General features: G+C 41.4%; 1 protein-coding gene across 2 annotated transcripts; it reads left to right on the plus strand.

Moving 5' to 3' along the window:
- Positions 1-5121: 5121 nt before the first annotated feature.
- nr4a2a (nuclear receptor subfamily 4, group A, member 2a) lies at positions 5122-10331 on the plus strand. Of its 2 annotated transcripts, XM_020594650.1 has the most exons (9): positions 5122-5269; positions 5763-5864; positions 6067-6938; positions 7449-7578; positions 7751-7914; positions 8341-8543; positions 8712-8890; positions 9016-9180; positions 9773-10331. In XM_020594650.1, the coding sequence occupies exons 3-9, from the start codon at positions 6069-6071 to the stop codon at positions 9847-9849; spliced, it is 1788 nt and encodes a 595-aa protein (XP_020450306.1). In that variant the 5' UTR covers positions 5122-5269; positions 5763-5864; positions 6067-6068; the 3' UTR covers positions 9850-10331. The 2 variants fall into 2 exon arrangements, with proteins under 2 accessions (XP_020450306.1, XP_020450305.1); XM_020594649.1 differs by having other exon boundaries at positions 9016-9862.
- The last annotated feature ends 7374 nt before the right edge of the window (positions 10332-17705 follow it).

Genomic DNA, 17705 nt, shown 5'->3' on the forward strand with positions numbered 1-17705 from the left:
CCACATTCATAACTATTACAAAAAGATCCACTTTACAGTATCTAGAGTCCTCTCAACCTTTTATAATTCAGATATATTATTAATCAAAGAGATTGACAAAGAAACTAATGGTTTGTCTGATTTTCACTGGGGCACAATGCAGCCAGCAATTGATTGTGGCACCAGGGACACCTGCAGCTTCAGAATACATTTTCACTTTCAGGAGAGAGAGAGAGAGAGAGAAACAGCAACATGAGGAAATATTGCCCCACCACATGAATATGCAGGGACTTGATACCAGCAGTGTCATTACTAATGTTGCTGCCAATTACAGAGCATGTCATGACACTGTGATTCATGAATATTCATTGGTGACTGATATAGACAGCAGCAGTATGCAGAGGCCTCTATTCCCATTTTACTGTCTCATTGTGAATGGTGAACAGGTACCTCCATCATGCCATGGAGGCACCTTCCAGCTGCAAGACAAGCTGTTCCATAAGGCATTGCTAGTTAACAGTGTGTTATATAAAGGTGTATAAAAGTGATGAAGTGCTCCCTGGCTCTAAAGAGCAAGCATTAAAGCATATTAAGTAGACATTTAAGCTTGTAAAGTGGGAATCTAGAAATGGAAAGAAGACACTGGGCAAAGGGATGCCTGCAGGGTCAGGCTGTTCGATTCTCAGAAAGTTTGAAACCTGCTGGTACTAGAAATGAAATGAGGATTGTGGGAGAGACTTGCAGATTTTACAAAGCTACAATCTAAAGAGAATGGAACAACTCTCTTCTAGTTTTTAGCAAGTTTCAGAAAGAAAATACATAAGAAAAGCATTAAATGAATCAATGATTATGAGAGTGGCACTGATCACCACAGAGTCAAAATGTCTTGATTATCAGTATTAATGAATGAAAAAAGAAAAAACAAATTGTCACCTTAAATACAACAAACATTTTTTCTGGTGCTTTATAACTGATAATGGTTAAATTAGTTTTATTTTGTATCAAGCATGCAGCATGAGATTTGCATTCATTTCTCCGACTGTGTTGCTGTGAAGTACTTGGCATGATTTGCCTCAGTGGGGTGGTGGTGGTGGGGGGGACCACTGTGCAGCAGCAATGTCCCCAAGCAGGAGTAAATAAGGAGCACAGTCAAAGTTAGCTAAAGAAAGCACTAAGTGTGCTTCATTTTTACACACAATGTGATTCTTAACAATATATTGTTTATTATTTCATAAAACTAGGGGTTTAATTTACCTTTTACATGCATTTCAAATGTGCCACCCCTCTCTGAGTCTGTGCCCTAGCTTGGCCACACCATCCAAAATTTTTTCTAGGTCCAGTCCTGGAAATTTAAATATGTAAGTCCAAAGTTTAGCAGCTCAAAAGCAACTGAGCCAACACAATCATCTTTCGTAGCATTTAGTGCAAGATCTTTTGCACACAATGACTACCTGAAGTCTCAGATCTATACACATCAGCAGACATATTGAATCTTTGGTGATGCCCTCCCAGACCTGCACTGCAGCCACCACCAGCTCTTGCTCTTGGTGGAGTCTCTGCCTTCAGTTGAAGATGTTTCACCTCTTCACCCTGCAAAGCTCTTTGGTTGCTTAGGCCATTTGTTTAGGATCACTCTTCAGCCGAGCGATGAAACACATCCATTGAATTTCGATACAACTGAGTGAATCTGAACACACAGGATGCTCCTGTAAACCACTGCCTTCATCCTGTTATCTCTGCCAGCAGTGAAATCATTAATACATACCAGGGTATCAATTATATAGGTAGCTGTGCACGCCAAAACCACCGTCATGTTTGACAGATCACTTTGATAGAGGTTGATTTTTGTTTTATCAGTCCATAGATCACAGTTCCACAAGTGGTGCTGATGGAGGCTGCTGACGTACAGTGCTGATGCGAGCTGGACCCGCGCTGCCGTCGCAGTGCCAAAAGATCTGGACTCAGAAGTTGCCTTTGAAACAGTAGCAGCCACCCATCTAGAGCCAAAAACGACTGATGGACATACTGTGTAGCCACTGAAATAGCGATCAGGGTTCACGTTCATGCGTTCACCCTGGGTCGACCTGTCAGGCAGCGGATAGCCTCTGGTCATTGCTGCTGGAACCAGCAATAAAGTGCATTTCCTGCAGATTGTAGGGTAAGTTGGGGACAGTTAACACTTTTTGCATTTTTCTCGTTACTCAGGGACTATATATGTACACAGTTTCACTATATTAAACATATATTTGCCAGCTTCTTAGCCACACCATTAAAATATATGTACTGTAATCATGATAATAATTTCAGGATTTGCATTTGAAGATAAGAAGTTAGATGCTACAACTGACCCCATACCTGGGGACAGTGGCAATGGTCTCCAGGGATGGTTACAACATCCATTAAAATCTAGTAAAATTGTACAAATTAGTTTACATCTGTCTGGATTTTTGAAGCTGTTTTATAAATGATGTACAGTATCTATGAAAATCAGTTAATTTGTTTTGTTTGTGATTCTCCTGCGGGCCCAGTTGGCTACCATGCTGTCAGTTGCTGGTCGATGCCCATAGTAGCTTGTTCCTTAAAAGAAAGAGAAAAACATTGGTAAGCCTACAGAGTGGTGTGGCAAATAGCAAAATCTTTTGCCACCAATGTAACTTTAACTATTCTGCCATCATTTCTGATCAAATCTGATGCTCTGATGTAGGCTTGGGGGGGATACTCCTAGGAAATGTGTCCATGAAAGAAATTATTTTCATATCCTGCAAAAAAACACCTTTTTGGGCTAAGTTCAGAAGGAAAGCTCACACTTAGCAGCTGTTTTTTCAGTTATGGGTGAGGGGCTAACTAGACATGTGCAAAATGAGTTTCATGGTTCTAGCACATTTCTGATTGGAGGAAAAATGCACTGCTGCAGTTGTCCCTTGTTGCAACCACCCCCATGTTACCCTACATGCAGAGAAATTCATAACAGAGCTGCGTGGGTTTGTAAGTAAAATGAAAAAAAAATGCATCTCTGTCTCGTACACGTGCGCGCGCACACACAATACTACGACTGGTAATATCTGTAGACATTTCTTCAAACAAAGTTAAAAATATTATCTCAGGATATAACTTCTATGTGATTAAAACTAAGTCCTCACTTTCAAATGACTGTCAATTAACTGCGCATGTAAATGGGAAGTTAATTATTCTTCCGTAAAATGGCCAATTAAACTGCTAATTGTGTTTTCATTTTACTTCTAAATGGTAAATGGATAACAGTAAATACACGTGATGTGACCATGAAGCGCCCTGCCATCAATGTTTTCAGATAAAATAGCTTGAATTTGTTGTGCAGACGTGCGTCACCGTGTGTATGGTTTGATTTCAGCACACATGCAAAGGTTTTACGCGGGTATGAAGCGAGAAATCTCCTGTAAAAGATGTGAACCTTGGTCATTAGTACGGCAGGAACGGGTGTCAGTGTACTTACAACTTTATCAAAAAACGCCGAACTTGTACTACATCTTTTTTTTTTGCTTCTGAGCAGTCACAACGCAGTGCACAGAATCTGTAAATTACAAATCCAGCCACACAGTCCACCTGAAAACGACTGGGCGTAGCCACACAGTCTTAATGGGGTTAGGTTAATTAAAAGGCTAATTGTAAGAAAAGGAGCTGCTTGATGTATGGCTGGTGAGCAACAGTGTCCTCTAGAGGTGACTGGACACATGATATACAGTTTTCTTTTCCCCCCTCCTTGCACACTATTCCTTGTGAGCACTGGGCAATCAAAACAAAACCAAAAAGTTCTGAGCCTGGTGGCTGCTCTGTGCCTCGTATAATAATGCATCGGTCCTGTAGAAATAACACATGATGCTGCGTGCTGCAGTATGTGACGCTGGCCGCTGTTACACGAATGTGGGCCCACATCTCCATTCGCTCCCTCTTTGGCTTCCTGCCCAGGTCAATATGAATCTGGAAAAAAATGTAGGCCAAGTTGATTGGCTACAAGGTGTTGGTGTAAGATTACACTGAGATCAGTAAGTCTATCGATGCAGAACAATAAGGCCAAAAGATTATTTTGGCGACTGCGTCAACTTGAGCGTTTTCTGCGTCACACTCCATTCTGCCTGCTCGTATCACGTTTCCCTCTCTGGGGACCAAATTGGTTCCCCCATGACAATTGGCTGCAGACCCACTAATTACCCCCCACCCCCCCAGCGCACATAAACCAGCAGCTCTATGAATAGGCAGCCCACCCCGCAGATCCCACCCCAGCTCATGTCTAAATTTGGAACACAATTGAAATACAGAAATCCTGTCAGAAGATAACGATTGACCCTCGTTTCACTATAGGCCTGTTTCATACAAGTGTAGTGAGTTAGCCTCATTGTGACATCATTGTGTCCAGATGCACACTCAATTTTACACTAAAATAACGAAAATCAGGCAATACATAAACTCAGTACTAGTCAGCTGTGTCTAGATGCACACTCAATTTTACACTAAAGAAACGAAGATCGGGCAATACATAAACTCAGTACTAGTCAGTAGTCACGTGTCTAGCTGTCACATATACGTTTTAATATTAGTTATTAAAAATACACCTTTTAAAATGGCACCTTGGTGGGTGGGATACATGTTTGCTGCTGCAACCTAAAGTTAAACTTTCATTGTATGAGACAAATGACTTGTGTGCCAGAGCTGATTGCACCATGACACAGAGCAAAACATCCACCAGTAAAAGCTAAAACTAATTATTGTATAAGAGCAGAAAGTACCAGATCTCCATGATGTGCATCATTTACTTTGCAGATCCATCATTCAAAACAAACAAACAAAAGCTGTGAAATCCTGTCACAGAAATTAAAATCATCATAAAACAAGCCTGATTTAAGTCCCCTGCGAATACAAAGGTGTCTCAGCTGAGTTTAGGTGGGTTCACCCTCCACTACATAACGTCTATGTGCGCCGCAACATACAACACAGCACAAGACAAATACAGTCACCAGAAAAATTGGGGCTTGAGAAAGTTCCCATGCGGATTGGTCCATGTCAATGTCGATGCCGATGACGTCGCGCTGTGAAGCACGTGGGCCACGGTATCCAGAGCTCACATAAACAAAGCCACATTGGCAAGACTGGGTAGTCGAAGCTCGTATCGCTGTCAGTGAGCGGAGTCACACGGGTTGCCTGCCTGGCACTGTTGGGTGCTGACGCTCATGATTTGGAGCTTTTACTGAATTTGATGAATATCCCCTGCATGGTTATCGCATGGATTGAAAGCCACGATCCTGATGTGAAAGAGGTAAGAGCCACTGATCTCTTTTTGTCGCAACATAATCTGCGTGTGCGCCTTATTTAAGGCGCCTTCTCCGAGTCTTTTGAATCTTTTTTCTTTCTCTCCTTTTTCACTTTGACATTACCCAAAACTGAGTCTGACTGTTCCGGGCTGTGGATGCGACTGATATTTTGGCAGGATTTTCAGCGTTCTGCTTTTAAGAGAAGTCACAAATATCAAGTGCGCGAAGTTGGTCTGTCTATCCCGAACAATTCCACACTTTATAATAACAAAAGAAAAACGATTAATTACGCGGTTTAAGTTGTACATGCGCGTATTTTGTCGGCATCTATTAAGCGTCTTATTGAAATTTCCTAGTTGCTGTGCGTAATAAGAAACTGGCTGTACTTGATGCGCTAATGTGCAAGTTGATTCTCGCCTAATCTAGGATTTTAGCATCGTTTGTAGATTTTACTTTAGTTTTATAATCTAGTAAATGTCAGAGTTGTGTGTTTATTAGGGGAAGATCCGGAACAGAGGCGCCGTTTTGCATCCTGACACCCTTACAACTCCTGACATTACCCATTTCAAGTGTCACCGAAAAACTGTCAGAAGACTTGAGGTATGATACTGATGATACATTTATTTACAAATAATACAGATATACTGTACAGTCTAAGTGCCTCCTCTGGTTTTATTTACTCGGTAAGGTTGGGCATTGTTATTTTGTCAAGAGCAAAATTTGATTAAATTGACTAAACTGTAAGCTTTAATCTCAGTTTGAACACAAGACACTGATGTACTTTTACCGGTTTGGTTTTCAGCCATGCCCTGCGTTCAGGCTCAGTATGGATCATCACCTCAAGGAGCCAGTCCCGCTTCCCAGAGCTACAGCTACCACGCCGCAGGAGAATACAGCTGCGACTTCTTAACGCCTGAGTTTGTTAAGTTTAGCATGGACTTGACCAACACTGAGATCACAGCGACTACTTCTCTCCCGAGTTTCAGTACATTCATGGACAACTATAACACCAGTTACGACGTTAAACCGCCCTGTCTTTATCAGATGCCCCACTCTGGAGAGCAGTCCTCTATCAAGGTGGAGGACGTCCAGATGCACAACTACCATCAGCAGAGCCACCTGCCTCCCCAGTCGGAAGAAATCATGGCTCACTCTGGGCCTATGTACTTCAAGCCCTCCTCGCCCCATGCCCCAAGCACACCAAACTTCCAAGTTCAGCCTAACCACATGTGGGAGGATCCTGGCTCCCTCCACAGTTTCCATCAGAACTATGTTGCAGCCACGTCTCATATGATAGACCAGCGCAAGAATCCGGTGTCAAGGCTTTCGCTCTTCTCCTTCAAGCAGTCCCCGCCCGGTACTCCCGTTTCCAGCTGTCAGATGCGGTTCGACGGGCCGCTGCACGTCACCATGAACCACGACAGCCCGGGCGCGCACCGTGGCCTAGATGGACAGAGCTTTGCGGTGCCCAGCGCCATACGGAAACAGGCTGGCTTGGCCTTTCCTCACTCCCTGCAGCTTGGCCACGGGCACCAGCTGGTGGACAGCCAAGTGCCATCGCCCCCGTCCCGAGGATCTCCGTCAAACGAGGGTCTGTGTGCGGTATGTGGAGACAACGCTGCCTGCCAGCACTATGGAGTGAGAACCTGCGAGGGCTGCAAAGGATTTTTCAAGGTGGGCTGGTATGACAGAATCCATCAATCAGCGTTAGCGGTACATGAAAGACATGACTGTGTGTTCCTTCTTGTTCACGGCGCCCAGGTGTTAAATTCTGTCTCATTGCCTAAAAACAACAAAAACAACACAGCTTTCATGAACATTAACTGAACAACAAAATCGCATTTTCATTGCAAGGTACACTAAATGTAGTCAAGCAGAAGTTTTAAGTGCGTGCGTAAATATCATTAAGTAACACATTTAAGTGCGTGCATAAAATACGTTTATGCACACATAGCTGGTCTCAGAGGAAGAAGTCAAATATGAAAGACCACCAATGTGTATTTGCAGACAGTCTATTCCCTGTTGTTGGTTCCTAGAGCAGAGTACCAAACAGGAGATGGGACAGATATTGTATCGTTTTCATCTTTTCATGTTGTGCAGCAACCCACCGTGCGTGTACTACATGCTGTGGATAGCTTTAGTAATAGGCCTACAGAGTGACATTATGCTTTTCTTTCTTTCCAGCGCACCGTCCAGAAAAATGCAAAATACGTGTGTTTAGCAAATAAAAACTGTCCTGTTGACAAACGCCGAAGAAATCGTTGCCAGTTCTGCCGTTTCCAGAAGTGCCTTGTCGTCGGAATGGTGAGAGAAGGTATGTTTAGGCCAGACGTTAAATGATTTTAGACCAGTGGCTTTTATGTCAACAGTGACACAGTGGGAAAACCCCCGTGCGTAGCACAGTGCTGGATTGTCATTTTATTCATATTTAACCATTTGCGCACATACTGTTGACTTACATATGGCATATATTCCTCCAAATATAGTTGTCCGAACGGATAATTTGAAAGGTCGGAGAGGACGCCTACCATCCAAACCTAAAAGTCCCCAGGAGCCCTCCCCTCCCTCGCCGCCGGTGAGCCTCATAAGCGCACTTGTTAGGGCCCATGTGGACTCCAACCCCTCCATGTCTGCTTTGGATTACTCCAGAGTAAGTAGAGTACCACAAAGAAACAAAACCTACAGACACAAACACACACACACGCACACAGACACACACACACACACACACACACGCACACACACACGACATTTAAAAGGGCCAGCAACTGTTAGACTACTCTGGGTGAACACAAGATTGACGACTTTTAAAATTTACTCCAGCTTTAGGTAACAATTTATTGCTTTGAAAGTATTTTATAATCCATTGCTAAATCCCCAAACACTGGCGAGCTTTTAATGTGGTATACTTTTTCCTAAGTAAATTGCGTTGAAATAAAGAACTTAATAAAAAGGAGACTTGAATTTAATAGTAAAAAAAGAACCCCTCTCTCACTCTTGGAAATGGACATTTGCAATTTCACGGATTATATATTTTAAAGGACCTCATTAAGGCGCTGTTTAAATTAAATTCCAGTTCCAGGCTAACCCTGACTACCAAATGACTGGAGACAACACTCAGCACATCCAGCAGTTCTATGATCTCTTGACGGGCTCCATGGAGATCATCCGGGGATGGGCGGAGAAGATCCCTGGCTTTTCTGATTTACCGAAGCAAGATCAAGATCTCCTCTTTGAATCCGCCTTCCTTGAACTTTTTGTCCTGCGGCTGGCGTACAGGTAAGCAGTGCAGTTATTAAACTAAACAGTCCAAGCTTTAGATAATCATCAGCCCCCTCCCTTCAGGCTTTATTGCTTTGGATTTTATTAGCTGCCCAATAATTAGAAAGCTCTTAAATTTCCATTTATTGCCAAACGTAATTAATGCAGTTTTCTTATGAATTGCAGGTCCAACCCAGTAGAAGGCAAACTTATTTTTTGTAATGGAGTGGTGTTACACAGGCTACAGTGCGTTCGTGGATTTGGAGAGTGGGTGGACGCTATTGTGGAGTTTTCTTCCAATTTGCAGAGCATGAATATAGACATCTCAGCTTTCTCCTGCATCGCAGCTCTGGCAATGGTAACAGGTGCGTAAAGGCGGATGCTCGCCTGGAAACTGCCTGTGTTACAATGTGTTACAAAACAGAAAAAAATGAATGCAGTGGAAATAACTTCTCTGTCTCCTTTCTTTCTCGGTGTGTTTCTATTTCAGAGCGACACGGGCTTAAGGAACCCAAAAGAGTCGAGGACCTTCAGAACAAGATAGTCAACTGTCTCAAAGATCAAGTGACATTCAATGGCGGTGGACTGAATCGGCCCAACTACTTGTCAAAACTCTTGGGAAAGCTCCCTGAACTGCGCACACTATGTACCCAAGGTCTGCAGCGTATCTTTTACCTAAAACTAGAAGATCTCGTCCCTCCGCCAGCAATAATTGACAAACTTTTCCTCGACACCCTACCTTTCTGAGTCTGACTCGATGGCGAGACCTCAAAGAACTTCCAAAAGACTGATTGAGTCAGACTTCTCCACTTTTTAACGTTACTATTTCCAAAATCTTTGCAGCAGAAAACAGTACCATATTATGAATCATGAAAAAAGATAAGCAACAGGAAGAGACAGAACGTGTAGTTGCTGTGTAGGCCCCCTTTTCTCCATTTTTTGTATTTCAGTGACAAACGAGTCATTCATCACGGGGAATTTCTTTGCAGTGGACAAATTGTGGACAAAGTTAATCCGGTTTTCCAATCACTTACTGCTTATTTAACATCGGCTACTGATTCAGCACACTCAGATGTAATATATCCCATTTACATATATAAACACACGCGCGCACACACACTGTATATTATGATAAATAATGCGATGCCTCCGGTGCATCGGTTTATAACACGTGTACAAAGTTTGTTATAATCAAAGAGATTAAATTTTCTTTTCCTTTCTGACTCGTGCCTATGTGTTTCTGACAGGCTCCCAACAGTATCCAGAAAAGACAACGCATGTTCCAGTTTTCCTTTTTCCTCTTTTTTTTATAGGCACTTGCTGAGGTGATGTCTATATATAATATATACCGGACACTATGTAGTCTGCTAGATTTGATACAGATTCGTAGTTATGGCACTCCTTTTATGTATGACGCATATGTGGAAATATCTCATCTGTATAAAAAACGAGGGACCCATGGTGTTTGTAAAACTGTCAGACATTCCTTGTTTATATGTGCTGTAAGTATTGTTGCTGTTGAATATAAACGTTTCTATATATTTATTATTTCTATTGCCGAGAGCTACACTAAGCATGGTGCAATTTAAACGATTTCAATCCATCCAAGTTCATGCTGAGCACGTTGTCTATGTTTTATGTCTTATAAACGTCTAAGTAGTTATGATTTAACACCTTTGGAAATGGAAAAAGTCCATCTTATATCAGGAGGGTTCATGACTGTGTGATATAGGCCCCCATCGCTGACATTATGATGTACTTACAACTTCTGTAACGCATATTTGGTGCCGAATTCAAAAACTTTAGAGAGAAAGAAATATTTAATGTTTACAAATAAAACTTTGAAATCAATCTTTGCTAAACAGTTTCTCTGATATTAATTTATTCTTTAAATTCAGATCCTTTAGTACGACAGAGAATATTATTTTCGAGTTCAAACTTTAATTTCCGCCCACTTGTTGTCAGCGCCTACAGGCCTGTTTGCGGGAAAAACAAGCGTTTTTAATAATAATTAGTTTTCCCCCTGTTTTAGTTATGTACTTCAATGAAATGTGAAATCATAGAGAGTTATTAAACTCAAATGATTAACGTTAGTTATTGTTTTAAAGACTTTGAAAATGTCGCAAATAATGGGCAGGCCTATTTATGTCTTATTTTAAATTAGATTTATTTATTTTTTTTACAAACACAAATATGTTGCCTTGTAAATGCACATATTATTTGACCATTTCAACAGTTTCATTTGTGCCTATACTGATTTCAGTATTTCAATAATCAAAATGACATTTCCAGACCCAAACCTGGGGCGCACACGCCAGTCTTCTCCTGCATGTTTGCCTATATTTCCTCATATTTCAACAATGTAAAACAGTTTGTTGGTCAATCGCTGGCTGTTAAAGCCTCTTTTCGTTTCTAATGTCTATTTGTATTTGACAGTGGGGGAAATGCTACAAAGGATTGAATACAGAAATCGTTTTCTTTCGTTTGGACCCTGCATTAAGCACAATTTTTTTTGACTGGTGGTTTAAAAAGAGAACATCGGATTTTTATAATTCCCAGAATTCCCCTGGATGTTCTTTGTTGGAGCGAAAGCTGAAGCAAATAAAAGTTTTTCTGTCTTTCTGGACAAACCTTCCTTTTTGCCCAATGATCAGGTGATTAAAAATGTGATGTACAGTTTTATATTATTTTGATTTGTATATGTGATCATTTTTGCGCTAGTTTACTAGAATTGGGCCACGCAAACGCGCTCTTACCCTAATTTAGCCTTCAGATAAGTCAAACCAGAAACTAAAAGGCCGACTGCTTACAATCTGGGATTACACACAAGAAGACAGCGTCTTCGGTGTCACACTTTTGTTGTGAAACGTGAAACCTGGCTGCGCACTGGTCGCGCAATTTTATATTGTGCACCACAAAGCCGCATTTTTCAATGTGATTTTAAATTTTCCGCTAACAAGAAATAGATGAGGATGTCACAGACAGGCACCATTTTCCTCTACAGCTGAAACTTTTCACCGGTGATGAAAAGACAAAGTAGCCTGGTTTGTTTACAGCCAACCTCTCACCAACCCTTGCGGAATACAGCTCCGCGCTTCTGATTTCCTCTACAGCATCTCCTGTAGCTCTAGCGACCATGAAACCACATAGATTACAGTCAGGTAAAACGTCCTATAGATATACTTTGATTCCATTTACTGATTGCCTGCAGACAACTACAATTCAAACTACTCTGAGATCTTGCTGCGCATTAAAACTGTACACTGTAGTGCGTCACTGCAGAAATAAGACGCGTCCTGTACGAAGAGACACGGTGCCGCTGTCACAAAGCCTTTCCTTTAGTGTATCAGAAGAGAGAAGTGACGCCAGGCTCGGAGGCATGTCTGGGACTTATCCTCAGTGATTCCACATTTATCACATGATCAAGATGAAGGGAACAGCTTATTTTGAGAGATATTAGCGGCAGGCAATAAATTGTCTAAATAATTAGATCGTCACTGTAAAGTGCTAATTCCAAGGCAAATTGGGATTACATTCAGAATCAGTTTGCTGACATTTAGCAGATCTGTTGAAAGGGTGCATTGCAATGTCACAAGTTCCCCTCTATTGACAAAGTACAGTTAGGTTTTAAACATGTCTATCTCAACACAATAAAACATGACACATGTAGCTAATACTTCTGTCAGTGTGTGTGTGTGTGTGCGTGATTACATGCTGGAGGACTGAGTCTAAATTCATTAAGAGCCTATGACTTAACTTCCTCCCCACACTTGGCATGAGCAGAAAGTGAGACATGACTGTGTCAGTGTAAGTAGGATTAGAAGAAAGAAAAAGAAATTGTCTTCTAGTTGTTCAGTCTGCAGCTCCTGCATAGAGAACAACAACCCAGAGTCGGCAAACCGAGGTGGCCGTCTTGTGCCTACTGCTGAGCCTTGTAACCAAAGTGAGAAAGGCATCAAATTATATGTCTGAGTCCCAGCTTCACATTCACTCTGCCACTAATAGTGTAGATGGATGCAGCACACTGTGACTCCTATGAAGTATGTTGCATGCGCAGCTGCACACTGCTGCACTTTCTTTTAGAACCGTCATGCAATTTGACTGGTTCATGTGTGTGGTCTGGTGTAATGACTGTCTGCACCAGTACTGTGCTGTATGTTTGACCTGACTATTAACATCAACAGTTATAGTCAGGAGCCAAGGATGTGCACGACTTTGACTGCAATGTGCGATAGCGTCATTGTTTGCAAAAAGATCTGCATGTTGGCGGTGTTGGCCAGGACTTAGGAGGTTTAATGTGTGAATTACCATCTGATCTCTGTGGTGGGAAAGCACTTGAACGTTCACCTTTGCACTACATGAGAACTTCTGGACGAGGAATCGCACTGCTGCTTGAAATGAAGCTATTTAGAAAGAGGAGGAATGCGTTATGGTTTCACTAGCTGGTGCAACATTGTCTAAAAAACACAAGTTTACATGCTGCACGCTGAAAAGACTCTGCACAGCTCTACAGGATACAGCAGAGGGATGTTGTACACAGTGTGTAGTTTTCTCCAGTATGAATAAATTCAAGTCTGGAATAAATTCCAGTTAATCTTTCCTTACATTTTAGAATTGACATTAAAAGTTATTTGAGGTACAGAGTGAGAATCTTATGAGGAAGCTTGTTGGCGAGAACTGAAATAGACTCATATGACTAAAACCCAGTAACAAGCTCTTTATTACTTGGCTTTCTTTAAAAGAAAAGTGGTTTAAAAAAAGCTAATATGACTTCAGTGTGCCGGTGCAGTCTGATTCTGCTTCCCACAGAGGTTGCGTTCCACCTGTCTCTTCTTGTTCCGCTTTTCAAAAATTCTGCTACTTTTCATTCACTCAGTGCATTCGGTCTGTCCTCTTACATCCTCACATCTTTTCACGCTACCTTTCTCTCTGTTCAAGCAGGCTGCTTTGCGAACCTGCAGTAAAACATATTGATTACACAACTTATGAATCTCACAAGTCCTGCCCACTGTAGCGCTAAACAAAATGAATGAATAATGAGTGGAATGATGGCCTTTTGGATACGACTGTCTATAGTTATATTACTGTGACTGTTTGATTTACCATATTGAAATGCTGATGATTGTCCAATAAATAATGTAAAGAGCTGAGTTCCAAGTGGCGAGGCAGGAAAAGAAATCCACCTTGCATATAGATAGAAGCGAGCCATGTCTGTCCCTCTCAGCCTGTGGCCCGGAGCAGCTTTATCATTCATAGGACTAAACAGACAATCAATTCAACAGCCATGTATGAAGGATGAAGGGGATGCGACAAGCTGTGAATGATGAGGAGCCAAAAACCAAAGGCCTCACTCCTCCTTAGCTCTAATGGTCATTACCAGCTCAGACAGCACTAGTAAAATGAGGTTAATCATTCGCACAGATCCTTTAAAAGAAGACTGAGTGAACTTGATGCCTTGTCAGATCACTCATAAATATTTACTTGATATTAAACAGCTGTGCGTGCTGTGTTATTGTGCATTGATTTCTGATAAACACCATCAAATTATTGTTTCAAGTGTGGTCAGTAAAATCCATTAATGCGATGCTTGTACCAAGACTCAATTATGCTAACCATAAGAAATGAATAATACATTGAAACTGACACAGAGGGGTTTCCTCAGGTTCTTGCAGGAACTGAGAGATTTGGAGAGAAAAAGTAGTTGGATTTTTACAAAATGTCATATAATCACCACAAACCAGAAGAAGAGCACTCTGTCTATTCAAATTAAATAGCCCTAGCCTACATCTTAAATTTATGGCCATGTATTAGTATTGAACACATGGGCTCGGTCCTTTGACCTTATTGACAAAATGAAATCAGAAAGTTCCTTTAAGAAAGAGTTAATGTTTCCTCAGGCAGACATGTTTCCAATTCAATTAGTTTTAATGAAGCCGGTGCTCAGTGGTTACTGAGGTAGAAAAACAGGCATAAATGCCTGATGGTAATAGAGGACATATTAAGGAGGAAGGGATCGGACACACAGTGCGTGTTTCTAAGTGGCGAAAAATACCTCTATCAGGCTGGTAGGAGCCAGTGGCTTGGGAAGCAGTGAGTTGTATGAACCTCAAATGATGCATTAGGTCTCTGGGGCGAGGCTGGGAGAGACAAACTGTAAAACCACACGAGAGACGAACATTGTTTTGATGATGCACACTGGGTATCGCTGACTAACTAAAAGTCTCGTCGACATAAATTCACCACAACAGCCTACCACAGAAATAAATTCATTCTTAGATTAGAACAATTTTAAAATATTGCAGCATTTTTAATTCCTTATGTCTAAAAATTGCTGCTCAGTTGTATTCTCCCTGATTTTCACCTTCCACTGTGACAACGTGACTGCACGCAGGGATGCCAACTATCCTTCCGTCTGATGTCAGTGTGTAAAATGTCACCGTAGTCAGATGCACTGGCTCAGTTCCCACAAGAATATGCCTTCATCCTGTGTTATGGTTTGTGGCGCTGCTTCATGTCAGTGAAACATATAAAACACACCCATGCACATGTAATTTGTCCCTGTCTTTGAGTCAGCTCCTGTGTGGGTGTACAGTCCTCTATCATCTTCTCAGTGTTACAGGTCCTCTGTCTTTTGCAGCCTTCTTCACAAGCACTTAGTCTTGCTAAATTAATGCAGTTTGGATTAACGTCCAGGTACACGGGCATCCTGGAAGCCTTGCAGATTAAGGCACTCCACATGTAATCACGTCTCTGGTTTGATTCTAGCTGGTGGAACAGCGCTGTATGTCATTCACCCTACTCTCCCTCACCTCATTTCATGTTCATCGCTCCTGTTTGCTCCCCAAAAAAGGCATGAAATGTCTGACAGTCCTTTAAAAAGCAGATTGATTATTCTCTTAGGAATTAAATAGAAAATACAATTATAGTTTCAATCATTGAGAAGAATACTGGTATAGAAAATGCATGTGTTTTGTTTGGAAAAACACAGAGCTAAAGAGCAAAACTGATTTTTGACAGTTCAATCTAAAGCTTAGTTCTTAAGAGCATCAGGACCAAGATCTCACCTCTCGTTTTTTTTTTTTTTTTTGCTTTTGAGTTGAATCATAATATATTGGTTTAGTGTGATTTTAAAAAAAGATCAAGTTCAGTTTGACCTCAATCTTCCCCATGCTGATTATCAAACACTCCTGCAACGCTCTCACACTTATCTGCGTTGACTCATTGTCTGCTTTTGTTTGCGTGAATTTCCATTTACATGGATACATATACTACGAGCTTGTAACTATAACACAAACAGTGTACGTAGTGATGGTTTTACAAATCTCCTATGGCACATAAAGGTACACATTTACAGTGAGAGGGTGCCAGTAGATAGTACAGTGGTGGGTTCTTCAAGGGTCAAGAGGGAAATATAATGTATGTGTGGGTTGGACAAAAGGGAAGGGAAGAGGGGGTTGTGGTGTGTGTGTGTGTGTGTGTGTCACAACAGACAGAAGAGATCCAGCCCAGGCTCCCACACAGCTTTCATATCATTAGGAGATTAGGAACACACACATCAAGCCAGGCAGAGCCTGCTGCAATAATGCACCTGCCAGCTCTCAAGATCCACTCAACCCTTGTCCAACCCTTTGTTCCTACATGTTGACACAAAGGCATGCACACACAGAAACGACCACATTTCTAAATATTGACCCTTTACCTTAATGCACACATAGAAACCAGAGGTTCTAATTGGAGATTAGTGGAAATCTAAACCTTTTAATTTGCCAAATAAAAGAAGAATAAATTAAATAAATGTGAGTATAGAAGTATGTTAATGCAAAATCAGCACCTACAGTAAAACATAAAATATCAAGGATATGAAAAGGTTGGGAGCTGGGGAAAGTAGACATTTTAGATGAAAAGTCTGATGACAGAGTTCCCTGAGAAAAGGAGAGTGGCCGCTCAAAGAGATTCATCTCCACCAGGATCCAAGGTCATCCAACCTAGTCATCCAGGAAGCACTTGAACAATATGGAGTGAAGGACTGGAGATATTCTTCCACCCAAAAAAAGGAGTGTGGAGAAAAGACTGACTGAAGAGAATCACTGACCTTCAAACAAGTTCTCTATCCATATAGAGTAGGGGAGGACATGCACGATTCATCAGAAATGCACATGAACTTTAACTCTTCAAATAGTTCCTGCTTGAATAGCAGTCAATGGATCAGCTATGAATATTGCATGTATTGAATTGCAGGGGATCTGATTGAATTCAGTGTGGAAAACGCAAATCTGTCATATTAGAATATTACATTTCAATACTGAGATGCTTTGAGTGATAACATTTTGTGACCAGTTTGAGGGTAACCAATAGATTTAATCCGTTTTGTTGTTTGCAACACAGACCCAATTACTTTGGTGTAAAATAAAAATGTGCATAAAAACCTAAGTAGTCTAAAATGTTAAGATAAGAAAACATATTGCTTTTATGTGTGTTAAAAGTGTTTTAAAAGTGTCTGAGTCCACCCTATAGTCATGAAATTGCCTTTTGCCACAGTCCCTCTTCAGGAATGGAAAGATCAGTGCTAATTTTCAGTCAGTCTTTGATTGGATGAACCTGCCTCCCTCTTGCACGACATTGCCACCACAGGTCAGTGGCTGGTGCAGTGTAGCATGAAACAAACAAATAGAAAAAGGCACCTTGTGGCACTTGACTCTTACCAGAATGCGACTGACGGCTAGTCTGCCAGCATCATATAATAATGACCGGTGCCTCCTGGCCAAAGAATGGGAAAGAGAGGTGAGAAGGGATGGAGAGGAGAGAGGGAAGGGAGCTGGGACAGGCTGAGGAGATGGATTAAGAGCTGGAGGAGAAAAGGAAGTGATGACTGAGCAGACACAGATGCAGCAAAAAGTGGAATACTGAACCCCACAGTTATACAACAAATATGTAGAAAGGAGAAATGATCAAAAATCTGATAATCAGTGCAAAGCATTAATGTGTGCTTTGTCTGTTTCTTCTAATGCGTGATCTCTGCCTTACTGGGGCACTAAGAGTGCGCTGGATGTTCTTTAGGGGCAACTTTATGATGCTGGTTGTTAACACTAACCTGGCAGAACATAAAATTCAAATAACCAAATCTCTGGGCAGTTGTTTACTGTCAGGCCAATGAACTGCTTTCATACCATATTTACCTAA

The sequence above is a fragment of the Monopterus albus genome, unplaced genomic scaffold, assembly GCF_001952655.1.
Source record: "Monopterus albus unplaced genomic scaffold, M_albus_1.0 scaffold24.1, whole genome shotgun sequence".
NCBI classification, from domain to species: domain Eukaryota; kingdom Metazoa; phylum Chordata; class Actinopteri; order Synbranchiformes; family Synbranchidae; genus Monopterus; species Monopterus albus.

Bases quoted from the DNA above. Each gene is read 5' to 3' on its own strand.
- nr4a2a (XM_020594649.1), top strand. From the start codon at position 6,069: ATGCCCTGCGTTCAGGCTCAGTATGGATCATCACCTCAAGGAGCCAGT. The intron at 7,579-7,750 runs GTATGTTTAGGC...CTCCAAATATAG, and splicing joins CGTCGGAATGGTGAGAGAAG to TTGTCCGAACGGATAATTTG. The intron at 7,915-8,340 runs GTAAGTAGAGTA...ATTAAATTCCAG, and splicing joins CTGCTTTGGATTACTCCAGA to TTCCAGGCTAACCCTGACTA.